Raw genomic sequence first — 27,861 nt, forward strand, 5'->3', positions numbered from 1 at the left:
GGAAGTGGCCACGATATGCAAGGATAAAGTGTGGCTGTCATAAAAGAATGAAAAATGATTTTTTGATGCAACTCTAGGCATGCAAAATTCCATATGTATCAATCTCAAACTGTTATAGAAAAAAATCTAAACGCAGTCGCTGCGTAAGATGAATTATAGTATATAAAAATAAACTTATACAGGAAAGATCAGAAAATGCCACAGAGCATGCAGCCCTTTGATTTTCCTTAATGACCATTCTTATGCAAAATGACACAGACATGAAAAGTGTTTCAAAGCTTTTAAATCAAATCTGACTTTGAATTGCTAAAGAATCCAATCATGTAATCATATATTTATTCGTTTTAAGTGGATATTTTGGAACTCTTTTAAAACAAAAACAAGAGTATTTAACCATGAACAGAAACGATAGTCAAAGGGTGAAGCTTAACCGGAACTGGAAACTGGGACCCTCGGGATACCGTTCAGCGGAAATTCCGACTGCGCTACCCTGCCGTTTACAAATCTTTCCCCCTAATTAGTGAACCGTTCTGAACCGCGACACACTGCCCCCGTTATATTGAAATGTCTCCTCGAACTACTTATGGGTTCAAAGAGCACTTCCCGGAAACTGCAATTAAATACCGCCATGCCCCCACGTAGTGTGAGAAAAATGTTTAGGATGACAGGGACTCGAACCTGGGACACTCTGAATATCGTTCCGCCGCCTACACATCTTCTTCCCTAATTAGTGAACCGTTTTGGACCGCGACAAATGATCAAGTCAATATATACAACTCTTGGTATTTAAATCTTCAGGGACAATTTTTATTAGATGTCTTGATGCATAATTTAAGATAATATATTCTGTATTTCCTGCGGGATTTCGTTGGCATTTTCTCGTTCATATCTAAACCAATTATATAGATTAATACAATTTATATATTATCATCTTTATTATATTGTAATAATCTGTTTATTAAACAAACTTTTCCCTAAAGAATTCTGACACGATATTGCATGGGCTGTTTCGAAATGAAAAATAGATCACAATCATAATCAAGCACTTGCCTTCAAAACCAATCGGTCTTTGCTCTCCTTTTTCATATATCGTCGGCATTTTCAAGGTTTATGGTTATGCTTAAATTATTTTTTTTTAAATTTTGTCCAGGCTACTTCTCTTATACCACTTGTGCAATTTAAGTGAAACTTAGCAGGATTGATCGATACCACTAGTACTTGAGTTGAATGATTTTTAATAAAATGCGTTTTGGCCTGTTTAATGATTTTTGTGTCTCTAGTTGACTATACACAGTAAGTACAGCATGCTACCAGTATAGACATAGATCAATCATTCCTCAATACAACATTTAATTTGGTAGCATCAGGCTACACATGTGATTGCTGATCGCGCTTGTTACACGTCGCGTCTATCAGGATAAACCTCTACCGTGCCTACAAAATATGTTAACGTCTCTGTTAGTTTGAGACAGCTAGTCACTCCCACGTTGATCTTTTTTAACTGATTGAATCGTTTATATTTTTCTAAGTATAGGTTAGAGTGCATATTGGGTGTTCTTCGTAAATAAGAAAGCTAAATTAGTGCTCGCCATTATTTTTAAGCCAATCACCGACGAGGATTTTTCAAATTTTCAGGTTTCAAATCTTAATAGAACAGATTTTATATAAACTGGACGTTTTATATTATAAAACACAAGTGGGCGGAGCACTAAATCTGGTTAGAGTGTGTTTTGTCTGTGAATGGCTCTATATGTCTCTAACAATTGCTTCAGCTCATTAATTAGAGAAATTGTTTTTATGCAAAAGGAACAAGGGAGTCGTATTCAAACACCCCTAGAAGTCCTTTTTATGTAACTTGTCGATGACTTTAGGGACAAAAAAAAAACTAAAAAAAAGTCAAATGCTACTGTCTGGCACAGATCTATGAGAAAAAGAATTTATTCAACGGCCCTTTCCTAGTGATAAGTATTGATTTGATCAAAGAACATGCCGTAAAGTCAATTTCGCTAAATAGTCGTTGATACGCGCTTAACTGGACCAATTCATATGTTTAAACTTGCTTAACTGGTTTAAACATTATGATGTTTATAAACAACTATATAACATTTATTTTAGTGGTGAAGTTTGCATTACCAGATAATTTCTCTACATTATTGAACATTTCTAGTTATGAAGTACCATTTGATAATTATTCCATTACTGAAGTGCCACTGAATGTTTCTTTCATTATTAATCTAGACCCTATTGCATATGGTGATATATCTCAGATTGCACCACTTGATTTTGCATCGGATAGGATCTATGGTGACGTAACAGTGATGAAGGATTTATTTAAAAATATTCTTTATGAGTACGATACAAGGATACGGCCTATATGGGACCAATCAACAGCCATAAATGTATCAACAAAGTTTGTGCCGATGAGTATACTAGACTTCGACATAGCAAGTCAAACGTTTTCGATCCTTGGCTACTTCCGGGTGTGGTGGAGGGACGAGCTTCTGACATGGAATGAAGAACATTACTCGCAAACTAATACCGTTAAAATACCAATTAAGGAGATATGGACACCAAGTTTGATTATATTAAAGGTAAGTATTTAAACTTTCAAGAAATTATGTCATGAATAAAAGGTTTCATTTTAAATATGGAGAATTATCATTGACATAAATATGCTGCACCAGCAATCTATCAAATGGTTGTCTTTATGACGTAAAAAGCTCCGGTTTAAAAAAATAATCCTTATTATTGCCGTTCTTGGAGGGCGATATATACAATTAACAACATTTGAACAGTTCTACCTGTACACCGCCTGCCTTTAGCCAATCAAAGCGAATAATTCAATATGACATGATAACAAAATGGACGTCAAAAAACTTCAATGAGGGGTGCTTAAATGGACCCGCCCAACCGCCATGTTTTGTCGGGTTACTTATTCATACTTATCAATTATACGAACTCGGGTCTCTTGCAGGATACAACACAGCGAATTGCAATATTTTTTTGCTACATGCCATTTCAGATAAGAGAATGCTAGTCTTATTAAGATTGTATTTTGTTTTTCTTTTAAAAACTGGCAGTTAAAGAAAAAACTTCATAAATGCTTTTTTCCGAGCTAGTTTAAAACCATGAGTGTTTTTATTGCATCATGCCTATGATGTAGCAGGTGAGTTATAGTCCGTTTTCAGAAAAAAAAACACAAAGGGCAGAGGCCGGGTATAAAAACTGAATTCCATATATAGGAATGTTCAAAAGACATCATTTTAATTTTTTTGGGAAGCCCAAATAACTGTTTTTTAATTACGGCCCAAAAAAGCTTTTTATTTTGTCGATTTATGCACCCGATTAAAGTATCCGCAAGCTTTTCCCAACTAATTGTACTTTTTCACGTTTAGTTATTGTGATATTTTCTCATGGGCAATATGTCCTATATTCTGATCCAGAACGGCTCTGTGGTCGAGTTATTATGTCGCCGTGTCTCGACAGAGGTTCTGGAGATTTTTATGGCGCTGAATATCGACAGGGGTTCTGAACTTTTATTTGTCAATAAATCTCGACAGGGGCTCCAAAGTTTTTTTTTGTCACCGAATCTCAACAAGGGTTCTACAAATATTTATGTTGCAGAATCTCGACACGGTTACTGCAGAGTTTTTTGTGTGTGTCGCCGAATCTCGGCGGAATTTCTGGAGTATTATTCGTTACCGAATCTCGATAGGCGTTCTAAAGATGGTTTATGTCGCCGAATCTCGACAGGAGTTCTAAAGTTCTTTATGTCGCCGAATCTCGATAGGGTTTCTGAAGTTTTATTTGTCACCGAATTTCGACAGGGGTTCTAAAGACTTTTATGTTTCCGAATCTCGACAGAGATTCTTAAGATTTTTATGTCGCCGAATCCAGATAGGAGTTCTGAAGTTTTTTATGTCGCCGATTCTCGGCAAGGGTTCTAAAGATTTTTATGTCGCCGAATCTCAGCAGGGTTTTCTATAGGGCTTTTTCATATCGCCGAATCTCGTTATAAGTTTTGAAGTTTTATTTGTCACCTAATTTCGACAGAGTTTCTTAAGATTTTTTATGTCGCCGAATTTCGACAGAGGTTCTAAAGTTTTTTATGTCGCCAAATGTCGACAGGGTTTATGGAATTTTGTTGAAACATCGGTGGTTTACTCTGTTAGCCGCTTATGCCTCAGAAAATAAACTTGAAAATGATGTTTTTATATATTTCTTTACGAAAGTATTATTATAAGATATTATAGCAGAGCTAAAAGTGTTGATGTATACGTAAAACATGTTTTATGCTAATAAAATTGACATGAATCAGTTTCTAAGCCTAAAAATCTTCCTTGATTGATTCTCTTTAATCATTTTATATTATCTATAGGCAATAAAGGGCGACGGTGTCGTTGGTAATATGGAAACTGACATAGCAAAGGTTTCATCTAGCGGGGATGTGCAATGGGTACCAGAGGGTTTATATAGGTATGATCACTCTTAAACCTTACTACAACGTCATTTCATTGTCCTTCTTTTATATTGTACATTTTATTATACACATGCTTCAAAATCATTGTTATCATTTTCGATCTTAATTGTCTGTGCTTCCGAGCTTTGCCGAATCATCTGTAGTACTAATTCTGTACAATCATGTTCTTGTATTGCCATGTCGCAGTATATGTACAATCATATGTTCTTTTTATATCATGTCGCAGTATCATGCTTTTGTAATGGCATGTTGCAATGTTCCTTGTTAAGTCACCTCGCATATGTCACCTCCTTATCTTGTAATAAACCACTTGAGCTAATGTTACAATATAAAACAACAAATATCGCGATATTCCAACAGACTCGGGTATTTGTTAAAGTCATATTTGTTCTTTACATTAATTAATTAATTATTAATCATGTAAATAATGTAAACTGCTTCCGTAGGTTCATTACCCGGTATCTTTATGTAATTATCGTTAATAATTTTCTATTTCATACACAGCGTGGTTTGCGATGTAAACATCCAGTACTATCCGTTTGACAAGCAGGTTTGTACATTGACGTTTTATGTGTCGGATGAAACTGAAGCAACCGTTGTTCTTAATCACAACACTGATGTTACATTAGAAGAGTTTACGGACAATACGGCCTGGGATGTGAAACAAGTAGAAACAAAACAAATCACAAAGTACAATACAAGTTTCATAAATATATCTTTCCACGTGCATAGACGTTCAGGATTCGTCACATTCACGCTGATTATGCCCTTACTTATGTTAGCTTTCCTAAACATTTGTATTTTTCTTGTGCCAATCGGATCAGGAGAGAAGGGAACATTTTCAATAACTATATTTTTGTCTTACGGAATATTCATCACCGTTGTCAGCAACACATTACCTCCTAACTCTCTTCAAATTTCTTATTTTGTTCTCTTCATTACGGTGCTTTTATTTCTGAGCGTTTTAACAGTCTTTTATACCGTTCTTCAAGCGAAACTGATCGCTGTCTTCGGGGAAAAACGCTGTCCATGGGCATTTATCATACCTCGAAAAGGTGTAAAGCATGGGTGCGATAGTGCTGACGAGTTTGAGGAGATTAAAGATGTAGAAAAATGTGTAGAGAATGAAGTAGAAAAACCGTACACATGGGCGATGGTTTTGCAACGTATTGACACAATTATATTCATAGTTTTGCTCACAATTGTTACGGTTGTAACGTTTCTGTTTCTATTCTTAGTAATGTGAAGTTCAACAGTATGATATACATGTGAACTTTTGAGTAGAAAATTGAGTGAGTGAGTGAGTCGGTGAGTGAGTGAGTGAGTGAATGAGTGAGTGAGTGAGTTGGTGAGTGAGTGAGTGACTGCGCGAGTGAGTGAGTGAGTGAGTGAGTGAGTGAGTGAGTGAGTGAGTGAGTGAGTGAGTGAGTCTTTTCATTTGAACAGCGAATATCAACAAGACAGTCTGAAGGGCGGCTATATCCCCTCAACAGGAATATTGATACATGTACCTATGGAAAGCCATGACTGTCTGATATTGTTCTTTTTCAATTTATGTAACCATTTTGATAATATATAAGTTCACTTCGACTATTATATATATGAATTGAAAACACCTTCTTATTTAACCCTTTCACTGCCATAGGGACGGCTTATGCTGTCCCTGTTATTTTCGGCTTATTTGCCATATGGACGGCTTTAGCCGTTTCTATAATAATATATGTAATAATAATAAATTTATAATAATTATAATAAAAATAATAATAAATATAAAGAAAATTATACCATCGACAATAATTATTATTATACTCACAGATTTGGAAACATATATGATTATATAATTATTATAATAATAACAAATAATAATAATTATATTAATTAATAAAATAGTAATTTCTTAGAAAACCCTCTGGCAAATAGGTGATCAATAAAACAATAACCCTCTGGCAGCGAAAGGGTTAACCGGAATCCATTATATTAATCCACAGTTACAATATATGAAACCATACCGTCAGTGTATGAAACCGAGTTAGCAATAAATAAGTTGATTTGCTCAATATATGATTCCAATTCTTCAATATATGGTACCAAATTTAAAGTAGCCATGTATGGAACCAGATGTAGTACGGAAGAGCATTAGTGCCAGGTGTATGTTTTTTATTAACTCGAAATTTCGACTTACTTATCTCGAAATTTCGAGTTACTAACTCGAAATTTCGACTTACTTAACTCGAAATTTCGAATTACTTATCTCGAAATTTCGACTTACTAACTCGAAATTTCGACTTACTAACTCGAAATTTCGACTTACTAACTCGAAATTTCGACTTACTAACTCGAAATTTCGACTTACTAACTCGAAATTTCGAGTTACTTATCTCGAAATTTCGACTTACTTACTCGAAATTTCGACTTAGTAACTCGAAATTTCGACTTACTAACTCGAAATTTCGAGTTACTTATCTCGAAATTTCGACTTAGTAACTCGAAATTTCGACTTATTAACATTACAAGAATGGCCAAAGTTATTAGTTAGATGGTATAAGATATAGTAGGCAGTGCCTTTGAACGATGGAGATGGAGAAACGGGTGCCTGGACAAAAACTATTGAAATTTAACTTAAACTTAGTAATGGCATGTACACACCCGACCTAAAAAAAAACAAGGCTTCCTTTAATTTGTACGTTCAGGCGTTTTTCAGACGTTGTATTGTATCCCATTTGTTCGAACATATCTTTTCACTAATCATATTCTTCTCATCCCTGTAAAAAACCGATCCTATACTTCACGTGTGGGACATCTGAGGAAAGTATCGCGGCGTGGCCAAAATAGGGCGTGCTGAGGCCTTTGTCAAAATTGTTGGACTGACTATATTTCTTGTAAAATCGGATGCTTTTATATTATTCCCAACATATATATAACAACAAGTATCAATTTTATCAACTTTTATCAACAATATCAAAGTATTAGTAAATAATGAATAATGTTACAAAAACATTATTAGTATAAAGAAACGTGACAGACTAACTGGCGTATACACGCCAATTAAAACTTATTTAACACATGATATTGCACAGTTTACAATAGGGTGGGTTTTGGACTTGTTGTTTCTCCACATGATGGTTGTATGTGTGCTTAAGAAAAAAGAAACACCCGGTTAACACAGAAATGTGGAAAGTGTGATTTCACAACTCCCCCCCCCCCCCCCCACAAAAAAAGCGAAGGATATGTTCAGTATGTGTGGACAATTTGACCCTAGAAAAGTTAAGAGTTAATAAGTCGAAATTTCGAGTTAGTAAGTCGAAATTTCGAGTTAGTAACTGGAAATTTCGGGTTAGTAAGTCGAAATTTCGAGTTAGTAACTCGAAATTTCGAGATAAGTAACTCGAAATTTCGAGTCAGTAAGTCGAAATTTCGAGTTAGTAACTCGAAATTTCGAGTTAGTAATTCGAAATTTCGAGATAAGTAACTCGAAATTTCGAGTTAGTAAGTCGAAATTTCGAGTTAGTAACTCGAAATTTCGAGTTAATAAAAAACATACACCTGGCACTAATGCTCTTCCGTACAGATGTCCTTATATGAAACCGAATTATCAATACATTAATTCATTTTTCAATATATAAAACCAATGTATCAATTTATGAAACCAAAGTAGAAATATATAAGTTGGTTATTACATTATATGATACCAATTCTTCAATATATGGTACCAAAGTAGCCATTTATGGAACCAGATGTCCTGATATGAAACCGAATTATCAATATATTAATTCATTTTTACAATATATGAATCCATTTTATCAATGAATGGAACCAAAGTAGCAATAATTTTATATGACTTGATTATCACTTTATATGATACCAGTTCTTCAATATATGGTACCAAAGAAGCTATATATGGAACCAGATGCCCTTATATGAAACCGAATTATTAATATATTATGTCACTTTTACAATATATGAAACCATTTTATTAATGTATGGAACCAGAGTATCAATATATAAGTTGTTGATACATTCTATGATAGCAATTTCCATTATATGGAACCAAAATAGCCTATTTTCAAGGCCGAGATCACTGGGTTCTGTTATTACATTGCATACACTTTTTCATGAAATCAATTATTATTTGTTAGAGTAGATTAACCTTGATGTGTCCTACAGGCCATGCCCATTTTTGATCAAAGGTAAAGGTCGAGATGAACTTATTTTTATTTGTTTGGGTCGTCAGACCAAACAAATAATGGTAGCGAAATTTCAGAGTCTAAAGTACTTCCCTTTTTATGTACACTAACGCCGAAAAATTCAGGGGAGATCACTGCGTAAAGATGGTCAAAGACAAGCACATTAATTTTCAAGCAAAACAATTCCCGAATGGTCGAAGATTTCTAATATTGTTTTATTGTATTTTCTGATCGAAAATAAGTAAATACAAAGCGGACATTCAATCTCTGACACAGAAGTTTACGACAAACCTAACAACAAGTAGTTCTCAAAAAAGCTTAAAACTAGCGATTTAAAAGAAAGAAATACTTTAATTTTGTTACAAGTATCCAACAAATTACAACGCATTCAAAGTTTAAAAATAGCGTTGACTTATAGAATTGTCAATAATTGCACAATCACAAATTACGCGGATGAATATGATTTTATCAATGAAAATACTATTTTTAGCGATGTCGATTACCGAATACAACACAAACCGAGTAGTGGAATATATAGATTCTACATGTCGGACTGTTTGGGCGAGAAGATTTTCGCTAAATTATTTACTTCAATTTTAAACAACAGGTTTATCCTAAACAAAATACCTCGAAATTAATAAGGATTACAAACCCGACATGCAATGGAAGTTCTAAATTAAGAATGACTTGATGTTATTCAGACATTGTTTGTATAACTTAACGCGCTCGCTTAGTGAGTGAGAGGTCTGGAGTTCAAATCCCAGACGAGGAAAAACTTTTTTTTAAATTCTTTTTTAAGTGTCTTTGTTAAGGAAGTAGCCATGATATGCAAGGATAAAGTGTAGCTGTCGTAAAAAATGAACATAAATGATATTTTGATGCAACTCTAGTTATGCAGAATTCCGTATGTATCAAACTCTGGTGCCTTGCAAAATGAATTATAATACATAAAAATAAACTTATACAGGAAAATACATACAGATATACAGTAAGATTTAGATTGCAAAGATCAGAAAATACCACAGAACTTACAGCCCTTTGATTCTTTATAAATATAAATGCTAATAGTAAGCTCCAGGATTATTTACATCTGTGTTAAACAACAGTAAAAGTCGTTACAAGCCCTAATTTAGAATAATATGGTTTTCTTCAGGCCGTTCACATATAAATTCACCGTGGCTGAAGGGTTTTACGCGCTCGCTTAGGAAGCGAGAGGTCTGGAGTTCAAATCCCAGTAAAGGCAACTCATTTTTTTTTTCAAATTGTTTAAGTCAAATAAACATTGGATTGAATATCAGTGTTGCAATTAGCCTTATAGCCAATTTACTACAATTAAACCGCTGGAAAGCATTGGTGGCACTTTACATATAATCTCACAACCTGTACCTTTCTTACATTCTGAGACCCAAACAAATTCAGCGCCTTCTGTGCTTTGATTTAAATATGTTTTTGTTAATGGTCAGTACGACTCAGTAGCTTAAATTATGACATACAACTCGTACATATATAACGATAAGTTTTGCCTGCCCAGACCATTTTAAGTAAATGTGACGTTAAATTCAAATACTTCCTTATTTAGAAAATGTGCAGCAAGCACGCTGGTCTTTTGACAGTTCAACGCGAAACTGCAATATCGGTGCAGAATAGAATACAGCCTTAAAAAAAAGTCCCGTCAATATAATGACATTTTGGTTCCATATATTGCTACTTTGGTATCATATATTGAGGAACTGGTATCATATAATGTGAAAATCAACTTATATATTGCTACTTCGGTAACATACATTGATAAACTGGTTTCATATATTGAAAAATTGATTTAATATATCGATAATTCGGTTTCATATAAGGGCATCTGGTTCCATACATGACTTACTTGGATCCATATATTGAAGATCTGGTATCATATTAAGTGATAATCAACTTATATATTGATACTTCGGCTCCATACATTGATAAAATGGTTTCATATATTGTAAAAATGAATAATTATTAATATATTGATAATTCGGTTTCTTTTAAGGGCGTCTGGTTCCATAAATTGCTAGTTTGGTACCATATATTGAAGACCTGGTATATAATGACGAATTGTGATAATCAACTTTTATATTGATACTTTGGTTCAATACATGGATGAAATGGTTTCATATATTGTAAAAATGAATTAATATATTGATAACTCGGTTACAAATAAGGACACCTGGTTCCATACATTGCTATTTTGGTTCCATATATTGAATAATTGGTATCATATATTGTGATAATCAACTTATATATTGATATTTCGGCTCCATACATTGATAAAATGGTTTCATATAATGTAAAAATGAATTAATATATTGATTATTCGGTTTCATATAAAGATATCTGGTTCCATATATGGCTACTTTGGTGCCATATATTGAAGAATTGGAATCATATATTGAGAAAATCAACTTATATATTGCTAACTCGGTTTCATACACTGACGGTATGGTTTCATATATTGTAACTGTGGATTAATATAATGGATTCCGGTTAAATAAGGTGTTTTCAAGTCATATATATAGTCGAAGTAGCTTATATATTATCCAAATGGTTAAATAAATTGAAAAAAAAAACAATATCAGACAGCCATGGCTTTCCATATGTACCAACCTTCCCTTTGCTGTTGCGCTATGTTCATTGTACATTGTAAGCATATTATGTGATAGTGACGATTATTTGGTGGAATGCACTTTTCCAAATTATGTAACCAGAACAGTTGACCTCTATTTCCTACAATCCCCCTTCCCTACACATTTAATGCAAATATTTCATTTTTTGGTAATATTTTATTATAAAACATGTTTTGGTCAGTCTTTTTCATGCTTATGTCATTTCACGTTTTTGAATAAACATTGTGTTGTGATAAGCCTCATTTATTTCCATTCCATTTATTTTACTTGGATAATATCATTTAATTTACATTTCTTGCTTACGGAACGTCAGTGGCTCTACTCAGGTACCCGTTCGTGCCTGAAATAATGTTCGTTATGCCTACGTCACATTACAAGCGGGGACCGGCCGATATAGAGGGATCGATTGGACACCGTTGAAAATTTGAGATCGGAGAGAAACAGTTCAATCATGTCCGGGAAGAAGTGGGCGGTCATTCTCCCGCTGTGGTCAGTTAGGTATTCGGATGGTTTCCGAGGGTACTCGCCCGGCCATCCGGTGAAAACACTTGGCGTCTTCTTTCTGGACACCGGTCGATATTCTAAAGATACCCGGCAGACTACCGTACGATAAATTTTCAGTTGCCTTCCGTTATCTGGCCTGTTTGCAACAATCGTGCGGTGACGGTAAAGTATACGTGCGATATCTTGTCGGCTGTCGGACGGTATTCGTATGGCATGCTATCCCATTTTCCGGCCGTTATTCACACCCCTCTTTTGTCGGCATTTTTCCTTGTCTTCTTCTCCTCTGATTTCTCCCCCACCCCTTCTTTGCTCTCTGTTTTGGAAGGTATATTACACTCTGAAATCAGTTTTCCATAAAAGATTGTAAATGAAACTTGAAAACTTTTAGAAACCTTCATGGACGTGTGTGAAAACTGAGAGAATATGTGTGTGTAATTGAGTTTCTAAATACTCGCCATCGGTTGCCCAGAACAGTATTAGTCGTTCTAGATGTTAGCGCAAGATACAGATAGCAAGATGCCCTAATTTCAGAAAAATATGGAAAAAAATATCAATAAGGAAGGCGGCGTTCAATGAACGCAACCACGACACTATCTAGTCACACAGGATGACCAACGTCAAAGAGCCAAGATCCTTCTCTTTTGAGCACTCATATAGGGGACCTCGCTTTAAAGTCTCGTCTGAAAGATTCCTAGCAATTTCAGTTGGTCATCCCGGGAATCGAACCCACAATGTACAGATAACAAATCCAGCGATTTAACCGATTCAGCTCTGCACGCTTGCTAATGAGAGAATGATGGTGTTATTTATGATTTACCCTGAGGACTTTGGCAGTAAGCCAACTTGAATATACATACCAGAGCACAGTTCAGCCACCGCATCGCTCCTAGACAGTCTGTCAAGCAGTTAAACAGTAATATTTTTTTTTTCACTTTCGCAAAGTACTGATAACATCTGTACAACGAAAGTGACCTTCACCGTCGTCCGAGAATTTGATCAAAGGCTTTACCAGCCGTACGGTCTGTTTAATAACCCCAACGCTATCCTTACGGACATTTTAGGACCATACGTGCGACGTGCTGCGTCCATCCGGGTCCCGGTCAGTAACCTGCCGAGACGCCTTCGGTGTCAGACCGCTCAGAAACTAGCGCCCAGGAGGTAAAAAATCTAACCGTTATGTAACCGATAACAAAAGGTGTCCGGCTTGGTATCGGAAGGTATTTTACCGTGTCTGCTACGTTGCGCTGGCGATGTAGCGGATGCCGGAAGAAAATATTAACTCTGCACTAAAATTCTCCGATTACCCGTACGGTGCTCCACCGGTCACTTGACACCGGAGGGTCACCGGCCGGAGACCTTTAAAAAATTTGCAATTTCAGCCCGTTCAGGCATCGGTACTCGATCGTAAACCTAATCGGAGTGTAATGTGACGCAGTCTTTAGGGCACTCGAGATCTTCCTCCACCAGTAAAGCTGGAACGTCGCCATATGACCTAAACTGTGTCGGTGTGACGTACAAACCAATAAAACAAACAGAACATTGCTTGCTTGAAGAAAGACCTGTGTTAAATGTCTTCATTTCTAGGCTACTTTGGTAGTGATATTATACTGGTATAGCATGGTATTGCTTTCAACGTCCATGACAGAGCAGCATTAATTACATGGGAGGTTGTGTTGTATTTCAACGATCGCTGGTACTTCCGGTGCTACGAGAGTGACATTGATGTTGTAAACACGTGGACAGAATATCACTCAAGACGAGGCCCTATGTGTGATAATCATTTTTTAAATGTCACACGTTGATTGTTATATCATATCTATTAAATCATAAATTACCTATAAAAATGTAAAGAAAATGATTTATTGTTAATAAATAAAGTAAGTTCTGTTCTGTTCTGATAGAACAATTCCAGCTTTTCGCCATCAATTAAGTGAACAAACTATCAAAAAATAGACTTGTGTAGGTAAATACAGATAACCATTTCATATTTAAAATAGATACACGATATACAGCATCGCTGTACAACCGTTCAACATGCTCGTTTCACAACCAACTGCACACCTACGTCACTCATTGCCCAGTTCTCCGTCCTTAGCAACATATAAATCTCTGTGAAAAATACAAGTCTTGTAATAACATTTTGTCCTTCGTATTACAATTATCTTGTTAAAATATTTACAATTTTAATACAACTTGTACCGCGTTACAAAGGAAAATGATTAACTCAACCGGAACTCATAGACATGATTAATTACATTCCATATCAAGTGAAAAAAGTTAAATTACCAACTTAATTTTGAAAAGGACCACCAGGTTATCTAAGCTCTGGGCATTGAACTTTCAGAGATTATCAAGACATTTTTATTACATAAATCTATGTAAACTAAGTGAGCCCATGGGCAGTGCCATTTTGTTTTTTACCTCAGGCTAGAGGAATGATTTTCATAACTTATGTAGATGTACATGCCAAAAAAGAATTAAAGCTCTATCCATTGTGGTTTCAGAAAAATAAGACTTTAATATATTTTCTTATAGATGTCTGTTTAAATACAAACAAGTGGGCCCCCTGGATTTGGCCAGTTTGACCCCGGTGTCATGATTTATATAACTTTTGTAACAGACCACAAGGTGATGCAACATGCCAAAGATCTAAGCTTAGGTGTTTTTGAGAAGTGGCTTTTTAAGATACAATGTACAAGTGTTAATCAATCAAATGACCAATGCGACAGGACCAATTTTGACAGGCATTTTTTAATGTTTTGTTTTTTTTGTAGATGACCACAAGGTGATGCTACATGCCAAATATCTAAACTCTGGCCAATGTAGTGTTTGAGAAGATTTCATATTTAAAGTCTATTTTTAGCCTCTGTGAATTACAAGTGGGTCAGACAAAAAAAACACATTTATAAAACTTTTGTACAGGACTACCTGAAAATCATTCGGATTCCTGTAAAGTTTGGTCAAAATCAATCAAGTGGTTTAGGAGGAGATGTATTAAGAAATTATAGATAATCATAGATGACGAACCAAGGATGATGAACAACTGACCCACTGTCATCATAAAAACTCACCTCTGAGCACTTTGTGCCCAGGTGAGGAAAAAAAAGAAGCTTTGATAACTACATTCAAATCATTAAGTTAAAAAATAAACAAGTTCATGAAACATTTCAAAAACTTTTTATTAAACACAAATCATACAGAAAATAAGTCTTGTTCAGACAGTGATGGTTAAACATTGAGGTTATCTCAGGTCATACTGCAAGGCTAAAGCATTGATGTCAGTCTCTGGATGGTGTCCACAGTCCCTCAAATGTGTGAAAATGTCTGTTAAAACTGAAATAAATAGACAAATCTTAAACATTGTAGATAGATAAATCTAAGACATTTTGTTGTTTTCCTGAAAGTGTAACTCTAAACAGAGTAAATATGACTTTTTAAGCTATCTTTACTAACATGTTTATTCACATCATGACATGTCCCATGAATTTAAGTGATTTTTTTAAAATTAAAATTAAAACAGGTAATGATAATTTAAGCTTAAATGCTGATAGTTTTGTTACCTGAAGTTAGGAACTGTATTATTTGCATTTTGGGTTAGACACTACACAATGCAATTAAAGAGATCATTATTGTATTGCATTGCATTGCACATGTATATTCAAGGCCACTGTTACAGTCATATAAAACCTTGGGATTTTTACTTCTTTAGAAAGGGAAAGTTTTATAACATTTGAATAATGATCTTAGAGCATTTAGATGCTTATTACCTGCAAAAAGTAGCACTAACGTGAAATAATTTGTCACAAAAGTAGCAAAAATAAAGTAGTATTTTAACTTCCAATCAAAATACTAAATCACTATAATTGTACTAATTGCCAAAAAGTGACAAAAGAAAAAGATAGTTCAGGTAATTGGTCAATGAGTAACTTTTTAGAAACTATAAAAGCATTCCGAAAAGCTTTTGTGAAAGAAATAAGGAAAGTTTTTCATAATGGGCCTTTAATGTCAGCTAAATTCCTACAATCAAATCTATCTTGGTATTGTATAAATTCATGTTAATTTTGTACAACTGATCACTTAAAAAAGTGTTTATGAGTCAACAGATTGTATGCATAAAAACCAAATATCCTAATCTATAGGCTATATTCTGAATCAAATGATAAAACTTAATTTTGAAAATCCCAACTTAAATAGCCAGTCATTTAGGGATCTAAGTCATATTTCAGGATCAAACTCTCTTTCACACACACATTGTGTCAAACTATAAAGCATAAACATATAACATCCTTACAATTTAAGGTTTTCCACAAACAAGAAATGAGCAAAAATTATATGCCCACTGACTTATCAATGGATATGAAAGCAAACAAATATCAGCTCAAGTTTTGTAAAGAGTAAAAATTATAATGGAAGTTTATATCTACAATCTATTAAGATTTATAAATACCTTCTTTATCTTTTTTGGACATAAACATTGCAACCATAGAGAACCGTTTGACTGTAGCTAGATTCTTGAGGCATTCCCAACAATTATCCCCATTTCTGAAATGGAACACAGAAACAATTAAACTCTTATCTTCTCAAAAGTCTAACTAAGAATTCAGCAAAACCAGTGCTTAATATAAATCTGACCTTCAAAGTAAAACAACAATTTAAATTTTTGTCATTGTTGATATCGAATTTACCCACACTTTTTAATTTTTATAAAATTTTCAATTTCAATTGAATTCAACAGGCATGGTACATAGCATAGGCCATCTACAATGACAGCTTTCAGTCCTTAAACTTTTCAACTAACTGATATAAGTCAGCTGCTGATAATTTATAGTTCTGGCAACTAATGTAAACAGGACATTCAGGAGAAAACATAGCATTTTTAGGAAAAAAATTCATTAATTTTTGGCAAGGGGAAATGGCTTTATTTGGCTGTAAAATATAGGGAAAAAATCACTGCAATTTTCAAAATATGTTAGGTTTGGGCATATATTTACATAAATCAGAGAATATGATTTTCTTTTTCATTCATCTATGTGAATACTTTAAACATTTGTTATTATCTCTGTTGATTGTCAAGTTAGTACATCAGTCAAATATATTCATCAAAATTGCAACTTATCCTAGAAAGAGAATAATTATAATTAAGATGACAGTCATTTTACTTTGTTATAGTATCATTATTGGGGGGTTTTTAAACTTGTGTGAGATCTTCACAGTACTCTAGTCATGACTAAAAGTTTGTATAAACTAGTATTTTGTGATAGTTTAAGATAAACTAATAAAAAATTTAAATGAATAAATTTCAGTCAAAGTAATTTGCATAATTGATTACATATCAAAATCATTCAATCAGGGCCAAGACACATCTTCATTGATTATTGATTATACATACATTTTGAAAGAAAGATATTTTGTGGCAAGTTTGAAATTCAGAATACTTATAAAATTTTTGTTAAGTTTTTAAAGCTATGTAAAAACTATTTTACTTTCAAGTTATACAAAAATACACTTGTTGTGTTTTGTGATGGACAATTCTTATCGCAAATTTATATGAATGAACTGGTTAAACCAACTGGGAAGTATTTACATAATATTTTACATTTATTCATTAAACTCTGGAAGTTACAAAGACTTACGGAATGTAACATCTTTTGATCACCAATAAGATTGTCTGTAAAACGTCTGCATCAAGAAATTGTCCAAACAACTTTGTATAATCTGATGGCGGGATTTTCTGTAAAAATCAAGAATATAACAATCATGTACAGTTTCAAACAGCACTTACTCAGACTTTTATTACTGTAGGTAATTACTTAACGAAGCTTCACTGCAATCCAAAAGCCTAAAACATAAAATTTGAATTTCTGACTTAGATCAACTGGGTCACTTAAAAGGTAAGATACGCAAAACTAATAACAAAATATCCTCAGAATTATATTAAAAATCATATTTCTGTGCAATTCTTAACCAAGTTTGAGTTAAAAACATCTGACGCTTTTAATTTTTATGTTATACCAGAGCAGACCAGTATTTAACAAGTAACTGTAAACTTTTCTAAACAGGTCAGCAGTAAATATGTTTTGTCTGGCTTAAAGTCATACTGACACTATTTAGGTCATACATACTTTCCAGCTATATTGGTGGAGGAAGACTTTAAGAACTACGACCTTTAATAACCTAGCTAGTTTTCACATATAAAAGAATCCTAAGTCCTTAGTGTGAGTCAAACCTACAGTGGTTAGCAGTAAACCTTTTGAACCTAACAATCTTAACACTTGGTTAAGGAGGCCTCAAAATGTCAGTATAGGATGTGTCTTTAGGTGTACTGTTAAAAGTGGTGACATGGCCTTGGACAAGTAATTTAAGGATTGCTGACCATGTGAGTTCAAACTGTGGGGCAAACCATTGTTTCTTTGGGCAAGAAACTTTACATTTATTACTTAGTACTGGTTGGTTACAGGAATGGATTTGAGTGTTTCATTAAGCTTATAGCTTCTAACACAATTTAACTAAAATAAATGTGTATAAACTAAAAGGTTATAAGGGTACCTCTGTACTCAAACTCTGATCTCTTGTATTTGATTGTTCAGAAACCAGCACAGAATGTACTGACCAATCAAGTCATGAGATTAGAGACAAAGTTCACCTCTGAAAAAAGGTTTTATAATCTTGAGACATGGACTTGAATATACACTGAGAGGTGGCCCTTCCCATCTTCATGTTATTTATAAAAAAAAGCGTTTATACAATCAGTTTAGTAGATTTTTAGAGTTTTCTGTTACCTTGAAATATTGGTAAAATGCTTGTTTGTCAGATTTCAATCTTCTGTAGTCAGCTTGAAATTGCACTGAATTCACTGGAATAAGGTTGTCTCGTGGAGATGTCTGTCCACCTCTAGAAGAAGCACTTGTATTACTGCCACTATAATTTACATTACCAACTTGCCGTGATTTGTTCACTGATACGTCCTTGGTTTTTGAGTTTGTTACAGCAGTTGGTTGATTTCTATCACCATTGGGTAAGTCTTTATCACATATAGTTTTCGTTTTATCACTGTTACTTTCTGAACAAGGGTCAGTATTAACAGAAGTGTTTCTAACACTGAGGGACGTAATATCTGCTGGAGAATTAGCAGTGAACCTCATAAAACTATCCCCTTCTTTCTCTACAATATCTCTCTTAGCCTGGCTCTGGGAAGCCTCAGCTTTAGCCACAGCAGATCTTATATCAACTTCATCCACTCCTACTTCCTCTATAGTGATTCTTCTTAAAGGTTTCTGGTAAAGATAAAATAAAACAATGTATCAATCTTTTATTAATTTGTACAGCAGGATCTGTATATAGGATGCAATCTATAAAATCATGCAGTTTTTCCCTAAAATTTAATTTACATCAAGTCGTTCTTCCCCCTTTTGCAAAATCACTGTGTTATTTTTCACAAAATTTAAGAGTACTACAAGTTACAACAGTACAACTGCCTATCATCTAATCTGGTAATTGTTTGTTTATTTGTTTGATTAGGTTTTACATCACACCGACACAGTATAGGTCATATGGCAACGTTCCAGCTTTACTGGTGGAGGAAGAGCTCAGGTGTCCTCTTGTGCATTATTTCAGGCAAAACTGGGCACCTGAGTAGATCCATCGACGTTCCGTAAGCTAGCTGGATAGCTTCCTCACATGAAAGATTTGAACCCACAGCGTTGAGGGGCAAGCGGTTTGAAGTCAAGGACCTTAACCACTCGGCCATGGACGCCCCTTATCTTGTAATTAATTTCCTTTCTTTAATAGAAGTGAGATTTACATTTGTAATTATTATCTTTCTCATAATTCATAAGTTCTAATAACAAACTATAAAGTGACACATCAACACCAGGGATATGTTTTTTTATTATTTACCAGCATTTTAAAGTTGAAAAAAAAACTCACATGTTTCACAAATTTGTGGCCAACATGTCAATTAGAAAAACCTATCAGTGATATTTTATTTATGTATAATTATCTTTAAGCATTTAAGGGACATGATTCAAACAAACATTACATTGTTATTTTAATAGGTTGATGTTTTTTTCAGCATGTTTATTAAAAAAGAACATCCGTCCTGTCTTAACAGATAGTAAGCTATTGTAAACTAACGCATGTTTTCAGACTAAGTTCCAGCTATATTCCCAAAATTTCTGCCAAATGATCTGTATGATTATTTTTCCAAAGCCAGGGTTGTAACAATAAATTTGTAACAGAATTAGAAGTTTGACATCCATACTGGTAGATCTAATATGCTATATTTCCTGCTAACTTGGCCAATTGAACAAAACTGTGAAAACAATATATTAAACTTACCTGTGATCTCTCACTAGGGGCTTTGGAGATTGCTTTAACTATACCAAGGTTAGGGTTGGCTGCTGTGTCTGAATGTGTGACAAGTTTTTCCTTTGCTAACTCCTACAAACATAAAATACCATGTATATCATACTATATTGAATTCATTAACTAGAACTACCACTAAATGTGATTAATACCCAGCAAGACTGCTTCGGAAATGAGGATGTTACTAGTAACAGAATACCTTGTAAAAGAATTGAAATAGAGTTATAGTTGTGGGCAATTTAAGATAGTTGTGGTTCTTGTATGATGCATTTCCTTTTAATGTGGTTGGCCATTGATGAAGTTTTATTAAATTACTCTGTAATAAGTCCAGAAAGACAAGGAAAAGGAACAAAGGGCAATAACTCTATAAATACTGAAGATGGAGTTATGGTTATTATACACTGCAATTCCTCTCATTGCGTTTGACCATTGTATGAAGTTGTATTGAATTCCAACTAGTAGTTTTCAAGTTATGCTCTGGACAAGAAAAAAGCAATGAAAAAGTAGCAAAGGGCAATAACTCTATAATTACTCTGGACAGAGTTATAGTTCTTGTGCACTGCACTTCCTCTTATTGTGCTTGACCATTGTATGAAGTTGTTTGAATTCCAACCAGTACATTTTAAGTTATGCTCTGGACAAGGAAAAGTATCAAAGGGCAGTAACTCTGTATTTTGTCAAAATGGAGTTATGGTTCTTGTGCAGTGCACTTCCTTTTAATGTCCTTGACAACTGTATGAAGTTGTATTGAATTCCAACCAGTAGTTTTCAAGTTATGCTCCGGACAAGGAAAAGTAACAAAGGGCAATAACTCTGTAATTAGTCAAGATGGAGTTGTGGTTCTTGTGCACTGCACTTTCCTCAATATACTTGACCATTGTATGAAGTTATATTGAATTCCAACTGTTAGTCTTCAAGTTATGCTCTGGACAAAAGAAAACAATGGAAAAGTAACAAAGGGCAATAACTCTGTAATTACTTTAGATAGTTATGGTTCTTGTGCCCTGCACTTCCCCTTATTGTGATTGACAATTGTATTAAGTTGTTTTGAATTCCAACCAGTAGTTTTCAAGTTATGCTCCGGACAAGGAAAAGTAACAAAAGGCAATAACTCTGTAATTAGTTAAGATAGAGTTATGGTTCTTAAGCACTGTACTTCCTCTCAATGTGCTTGACCATTGTATGTAGTTATATTGAATTCCAACCATTAGTATTCAAGTTATGCTCCGAACAAGGAAAATGCAACAGACGGCTGGACCGGCCGACCAACCGACCACCGGGTGACTCCTATATACCCCCCCAAACTTGGTTTTGGGGGTATAATAATTTTACAATATTAATATAGTTCAACAATCAATGCAAGTTCAGTTTTAAGGTTTGTTGATATAAACCATGGTTAACCCTCACCTACCTTCATCAGAGCTTGAAAATAGTTTCATTACTTATACTTTTAAATCTACATCAGAATTAATTAATAAACAATAAACAATTACATACTTTTACACTCTTTTCATGAATATGTTATTACACAGGCCAATACAAGAATATTTTTTCTGGACAAAACAATTCAGGATATCCCTTTTTATCTAGATCTCATACAATAGACAATCTCAACAGAACATTCATGAATTTGCTGTTAAACAAGCCAAAACATACATGTTCTATTCATGTCATCCTTGCATTGTCCAAAATATTCATATGGTAATTACTCCATCTTAAACTTGTGATATTTTTCAAAATTTCTTCACTGTGTAAGGAATATCTAACTTGTGTTGATACAACTAGATTTAAGAATGCACTAAAATGTTTTATATTTCATTTTTATGTAAATTTTACTTCTCTCAAAACACAAGTTTACATTTGCATTCTGACACCAAATGCAAAATAGTATACTTTACAACATCAAAATGTACCAAATTTACAACATCAAAATGTTACAGTAATTGATTTTCAATCCGATAAAGAGTTTTATTCAATTCTGATTACTGAAAACATGAAATAAAGAATATTTTGTTTGGCCAAATGATAAAACTAATCCATAACATCAATATTTTAAGTACAAAGTCTGTACAGTATAAATATACTGATAATGTATGAAACATTTACCTTTTCTATCAATTCAAGATCTGATTTAGCTTTCTTATTCTGTGGTTCCAACTGTAGTACTTTCTCAAAGTCTAATTTTGCCTCAGTGTACTTTTTCAATCCTAGTCTAGCTGAGGCACGTCTCAAGTAAGCTTTTGTATACAGGGGATCTAAGGTCAAGGCCACTGAACAATCAAGTTCTGCTGCTCCAAACCTGCATGAATCACATTTTTTACACACATTTGGATATAATTTTTTAATACATATTTTATCATACTTATCGTAGAAATTTTATTTTTTTCAACAAATATCATACTTTGAAAATCTTACACTGGCTGATAATATTATTCTTGCATATCAGACTTGTGTTTCCGTAAGTTTTACCCGTGCCGTACATTTCTTCTGGAATGGGGAGTGCTATACAATGGCATGCATATGATGACATAATTTTGCTGTTATGAATGGAGTTGTAATTTTAAACCCAGTTGTAAGAAAATAGTTACGGGTGTAATTACATAAATTTCCATGAAAAAACTGTTTTCTGAAGGCAAAGAATTTAAAATATGATGGAATATGGTAGAATACGCAAGAAAAAATATCTGACATACGTTTTTGGTTTGGATTGGAATATCCGTCCATCAGGAACCTGCCTCATGGGGACGGATAGACCTATCCAAACCGCAACATATGACAGATATTATCATTTTTGCTCACAAACTATATACTTTTTCATTATTTCTTTTTCGCAACTTTTACATAAACCTAAATAAACAAAGTATTGATTTTTAGCCAAAATACTTGCATTTCCTTCTTCTACCAAAGGCTTTATAAGCCAGAGCTCCAGATAATTTTTTGGGCCGAGGGGTTTTTACCCCTCAAAATCTAGAGTGAGGGGTAAAATGCAAATTCTGAAAAACTTAAGGGGTAAAATCTGTCAAAAAATGCATTTTGCATTTTTTATTAACAAATTAAACTTACAATATTGTTTTTGTTTGTTTGTTTTCTTTTTTAAGAAAAATGAAGGAGTAAATGACTCCCAAACTTCCACTAGTGGTAGTCAAAATATATTGACGTGCCAAAGCTTGATTCTGAGATATTTTCGTTCTGGGGCAGAATCTCGCTTTAAGAGGCGAGATATTGCCCAGACACGAAAATAGCACAATATCTCGTCGCGCAGTACAATTAGTTGGACTACCACTAGTGGAAGCAATGAAATTATTTTATATTATAGGAGTCAATATTTTTCCTTCTTTAGTTCTGTTGGCATGTACCTTATCATGCACTCCAATTTGAACAATTATAGTTGAATCAAAGAAAATTAAACAAGATTTTTTTATCTTTCCTTAATAAAAGCATTGGTCTGAAGAAAATTGTACGTAACTGTAGACTGGGTACGAAAATATTGAGTACAAAACTGCAAGTGAAAAACATGTTTTTTGTTCCAACAACAAAAGTAAAAGAAATTAAAATATTTTGTTTATATTGAGGCATGAGCATGTCAATACATGTAGATGCCTAAACAAACAATACTATGTTAACTCCTACGATGATTAGCTGGCACAAATTTTATCAATTATTTCACAGGTTGATCTACGAGAGTTATCTCCCTTCTGTACTTCCTGTTACTTTCGTTTTTAACATGCATTGTTGACAACAGAATTTTTAGTTTTCAAAGCAATAAAATGGAAATATATTGATTTTTATGCTCAAAACATCCTCTTTCTAAATATCAAATGTTTACACTTCTATTCTTTCACGCTTAAATTTTGACATACAAGCGTATTTTCATTTTGTTGTGCGTAACTTTGACGCACGGATTTTGAAAGTGATGCGTATTTTAGATTTTCTATGCGTATTTTACGCTGATACGCACGCTATCTGGAGCTCTGATAAGCATAATAACATAAAAAAAAATCAATTTTAAATACTTGTCCTGTTTAAGAAGTGCCATAGCTCTATTAGCAGGTAGCAGTGGATTTGTTGGATCATAGTCAATTCCTTTTGTGTAGCATTCTATAGCATTGGCATAGTCCCCCTTCTTGAAGTATTCATTACCCTACAAAATTAAGATATGCAAATAACTGTAGAACATAATTATACATGAAAATCTATAGTAGGTGATCTCACTTTGAAAAAGTGTACTTGTAACTTAACAATTTTAAAGCAAAAATAACTTGTTGAAGATAATTTTTGGCCATATAATCACCTTATCTTTTTCAAGAACTGCAGCTTGTTTCTTCCGTTCTGTCTCCCACTCCTCGTCTGTTTCATACTCGCCATCAGATGATTTGTCACTGTTACTTTCACATGCCTTGTCCTTCAATATACATACAGATTATGAATTAAATGCTCAGTCCTCAAAAAAGCAATTATAGCAAAAATACATAAGTTATGTGAATGATTCCATTGAGTATAATTATATACAATGTAATAAAATAAGAATCTTACTCTGACTGCCAGTACAGACTGGCATAACTGACTTGAGGCAACTCTTTTAGAAGGTAACAAGTCACTGCTAAGTTTCTGATAGTTACCTAACAGCTATATAATTTATGATCTAATACCTTATTAGAAATATTTAACTCGACAAACTTCTTCACAACATCATATCATATTAAAGTTAAACTGTTTGCAGTCTTGTTATGGGCATATCATATATTCCTTTTGTATATTTGATATATTTGAATTATGTCCAACTTTATATATGGACCTGTCATGTCAAAATATTAAAGGATTCCAAAATCAAAAGTGCAAACTAGAATCTATGTACAGCTTATTTACTATATGTATAAGCATAGAGTCCAGTTAGACTATAGAGATATGCAAACTAGCCATGCAGATGTATTTAGGTGGAATAAGAAGTCATTGCTATAATTCATTCATTAAGATAAACTTCAGTGACAACATACAACATCAAACTTGTCCCAAGATCTGTAATCATAACTGCTTATTCTCTTTGGTTTACTGTCACTTCCATCTTTTCTTTTCTTCACCTTCTTTTTCATTTTCTTCTTGTCCAGGCTGTTTCTCACTGGTGGTAATTTCTATAACGAATCAAAGAAAATATATGCATTCATATTTAATAATTTATAAAAACAGAAACATTTTTTGTCATTTACATTTAATTTTCCAATCAAACTGAATTTTTAGATAACTTAAAACAGTAAGTAAAGTACAGGGTTTTACATCTCTTTGAAATTTTAGGGGTCCAGTGGATGCACAGCCTAGAAAAGTAAGGGTCCAGGCCTGAATTTTAGGTGTCCAAAATTACAAATGTATTATCACTATAAAAGACTATGAAGACCTCTCTATTTTGCTTAAAATCATTTATTTACCCTGTAAGAAATATATGCATGTATATTGTACTGTTTTCATAAGAAGTATATGATTTCAATATCTTTTATCACTAGGTTTTTTATAGCCCTTTACAATAATATCATGTGCTATTTCCAAGGCTTATAAGTCTTTGTGTGGCTGGAATGTCAAGTTTTAGTAGCATATTTTGTTATTGATAAGGTGATTACACCAACAGACTGAAAATTTGCATTGATCTATTTGTAAATATTTTAGCTGAACTAGTGAACACAAAATAGATATCTTTACAGACCAGTCAGCTAAATATGTTGCGTTTTTAAAAATATCATATAACAAAAGGCCGACAAAACCGCTTTTGCACCTCCTCATAAGTTAAGTTCGCCGAAACCATTATATTTATAACACCAATGATAATAACATACCCAGTGACTTAATTTCTTTAACACTGTGAAAGTTTGCAAAAAGCACTGCTTTTTTATTATTGCCGTTCATGTACAAAATACATTCGCCGAACTGGTAGATCGACATTGGATACGCTTACCAATAATAATTGCTTGTTATAAATAGTCCGTCTAAATATAGCAACAGAAAAACCAAAAACAGCTACCTAAAATATATTTTACGGTAAACGTCATCAGTTACTGTAGCTTGCACGATAAACGTCATTAGTTTCTGCAGCGGGCACTTGCAAAGAGCATGCGCAGTTGATTTCAATTATGTTAAACTTCCGAAATAAACAAATGCAAGCATTTTCTGCATGCTGTATTAGATTTAAATGGAATTTTGTGAGCTTCGAGAAGAAAGAGATAAAATCATGTCGGGTCAGAAACAATAATTTCTATTGTCTAGGATTATTTTTGTGCGTACTCTTGGACGCAATTGGATAACGTATATGCGTACATGTCAAAATTTATGCGTATAGGGACGCAGAATTCTGCGTCCCGTAAAACCCTGAAAGTAGGAGTGGGATATAAAATTTTAACCCCTCCAAGTGTCAACTTATCCCTGACACAAAAAAAAGAACAACCTATCCCAACTGGCCAACACAATTCTACCTTCATGGAGTCCAATAAGAACCAATAACCTCTACTTAATACCTAGCATGGATCTTTTAAACACCTCTTTTTAATTTTCTTGCGATTTTGAATTTGGTGCGCAGACATGTCTAGTACCCTATGTCCCCAAGAAAGGGTCAACATTATTGGAAGATAGATCATAGATAGACTAAAATAGATTTATTTCCCGAAAAACTATACCTGTAAATTTCGGGGAAAAAAATGACCAATCAGATTACGGTTGTTTATATTTGTCAAGATGGCGGTGTTTTTATAGAAATGTCAACGGGGAAATATTCTGAAGCCGCAGGTGACTTTATATCACATTGTCATTATAGGTTATTGGAATATTTTGATTACTTTTATGTATTTTTAATTGCCCAGCATGATAAATGCTTGTGATATTTATAATCTCTAAAAATTGCAACAGTCGTCTAACTTTGTGTTTCCTGCGTAGCCACGATTGATGTCGACCTCGTGTAAATGAATAGTTTTTTGTTACCTTGGCGGCCAGTACTCGTGAAGTATAAGAGAAATAAGAAAAGTTTTACAATGGTTCGATAGATAAATTATTTGACTACATATAATATTGCTTAATTCCTTTTAATTTTTGCTGTTTTGTATAAAAAACTGTGAGGCAAAAACCCTGATTGGGCATAGACACCTTCTAATGGAAGTTGTTACCTGTCTATATATTAGTATATAGTGTAATGGGAATGGACTTAGAATTTATTTCTGACTTAGGACAGGTTCTTTCAAATAGAATAAATATTTTCTACCATCAAACACATATTTTGCGAACATTCAATGAGCCGTACCCCGGGGGGGGGGGGGGGTAAAAAAAAAAAAAAACAATGCCAAATAAAAGGCCAAGATTGGTTATGTTAGTGCAGGTTCATATGTTACCACTTACCATTTCTTCTGATGGCTTTTTACTTTTCAATTTGGAATCAATCTGTTTCATCTCCTGTTCCCAGTTGTCAAGATCGCCCAAGAAACTCTTCAAATCTTCATTATTTTGTTTCATCTGCAACTGAAGATTCAGCATTTTGTTTTCTTGCTCTGATATCGTAGCCATAACTGTTTATTTATGTTTCACTTTAAAGGTGATACTGAAAACAACACAATTTTAACTATTGATATTCTTGGTTGCTGTTCAGTGTTGAACGATGGGCGCAGACATGTTGGATTTGCAGGTTTAAATATCACCACCATAC

General features: G+C 33.8%; 2 protein-coding genes across 2 annotated transcripts; one reads left to right on the forward strand and one right to left on the reverse strand.

Annotated features, from left to right (window-relative positions):
• Positions 1-2,033: 2,033 nt before the first annotated feature.
• On the forward strand, positions 2,034-5,787 carry LOC132744822 (acetylcholine receptor subunit beta-type unc-29-like). The gene is made up of 3 exons (XM_060733604.1): positions 2,034-2,591; positions 4,379-4,476; positions 4,985-5,787. The coding sequence occupies exons 1-3, from the start codon at positions 2,079-2,081 to the stop codon at positions 5,724-5,726; spliced, it is 1,353 nt and encodes a 450-aa protein (XP_060589587.1). The 5' UTR covers positions 2,034-2,078; the 3' UTR covers positions 5,727-5,787.
• Positions 5,788-14,986: 9,199 nt separating this feature from the next.
• On the reverse strand, positions 14,987-27,861 carry LOC132744829 (RNA polymerase II-associated protein 3-like). Its single transcript, XM_060733613.1, has 10 exons — positions 27,558-27,861; positions 25,184-25,318; positions 24,481-24,591; positions 24,203-24,330; positions 22,296-22,488; positions 20,163-20,264; positions 18,605-19,099; positions 17,459-17,556; positions 16,273-16,367; positions 14,987-15,158 (listed from the first exon to the last, which is right to left on the reverse strand). Exons 1-10 carry the CDS (start codon positions 27,720-27,722, stop codon positions 15,067-15,069), a joined length of 1,614 nt encoding a protein of 537 aa, XP_060589596.1. The 5' UTR covers positions 27,723-27,861; the 3' UTR covers positions 14,987-15,066.

The sequence above is a fragment of the Ruditapes philippinarum genome, unplaced genomic scaffold, assembly GCF_026571515.1.
Source record: "Ruditapes philippinarum isolate M1 unplaced genomic scaffold, ASM2657151v2 ctg316_1_1_1_1, whole genome shotgun sequence".
Lineage (NCBI taxonomy): Eukaryota > Metazoa > Mollusca > Bivalvia > Venerida > Veneridae > Ruditapes > Ruditapes philippinarum.

Excerpts from the sequence above, each read along its gene's own strand:
- LOC132744822 (XM_060733604.1), top strand. The coding sequence starts at position 2,079 with ATGATGTTTATAAACAACTATATAACATTTATTTTAGTGGTGAAGTTT. Across the intron at positions 2,592-4,378 it reads CAAGTTTGATTATATTAAAG|GCAATAAAGGGCGACGGTGT; the intron begins GTAAGTATTTAA and ends TATTATCTATAG. Across the intron at positions 4,477-4,984 it reads GTACCAGAGGGTTTATATAG|CGTGGTTTGCGATGTAAACA; the intron begins GTATGATCACTC and ends TTTCATACACAG.
- LOC132744829 (XM_060733613.1), bottom strand. The coding sequence starts at position 27,722 with ATGGCTACGATATCAGAGCAAGAAAACAAAATGCTGAATCTTCAGTTG. Across the intron at positions 24,331-24,480 it reads CAGTTCTTGAAAAAGATAAG|GGTAATGAATACTTCAAGAA; the intron begins GTGATTATATGG and ends TTAATTTTGTAG. Across the intron at positions 15,159-16,272 it reads GTCCAAAAAAGATAAAGAAG|TTTTAACAGACATTTTCACA; the intron begins GTATTTATAAAT and ends TATTTATTTCAG.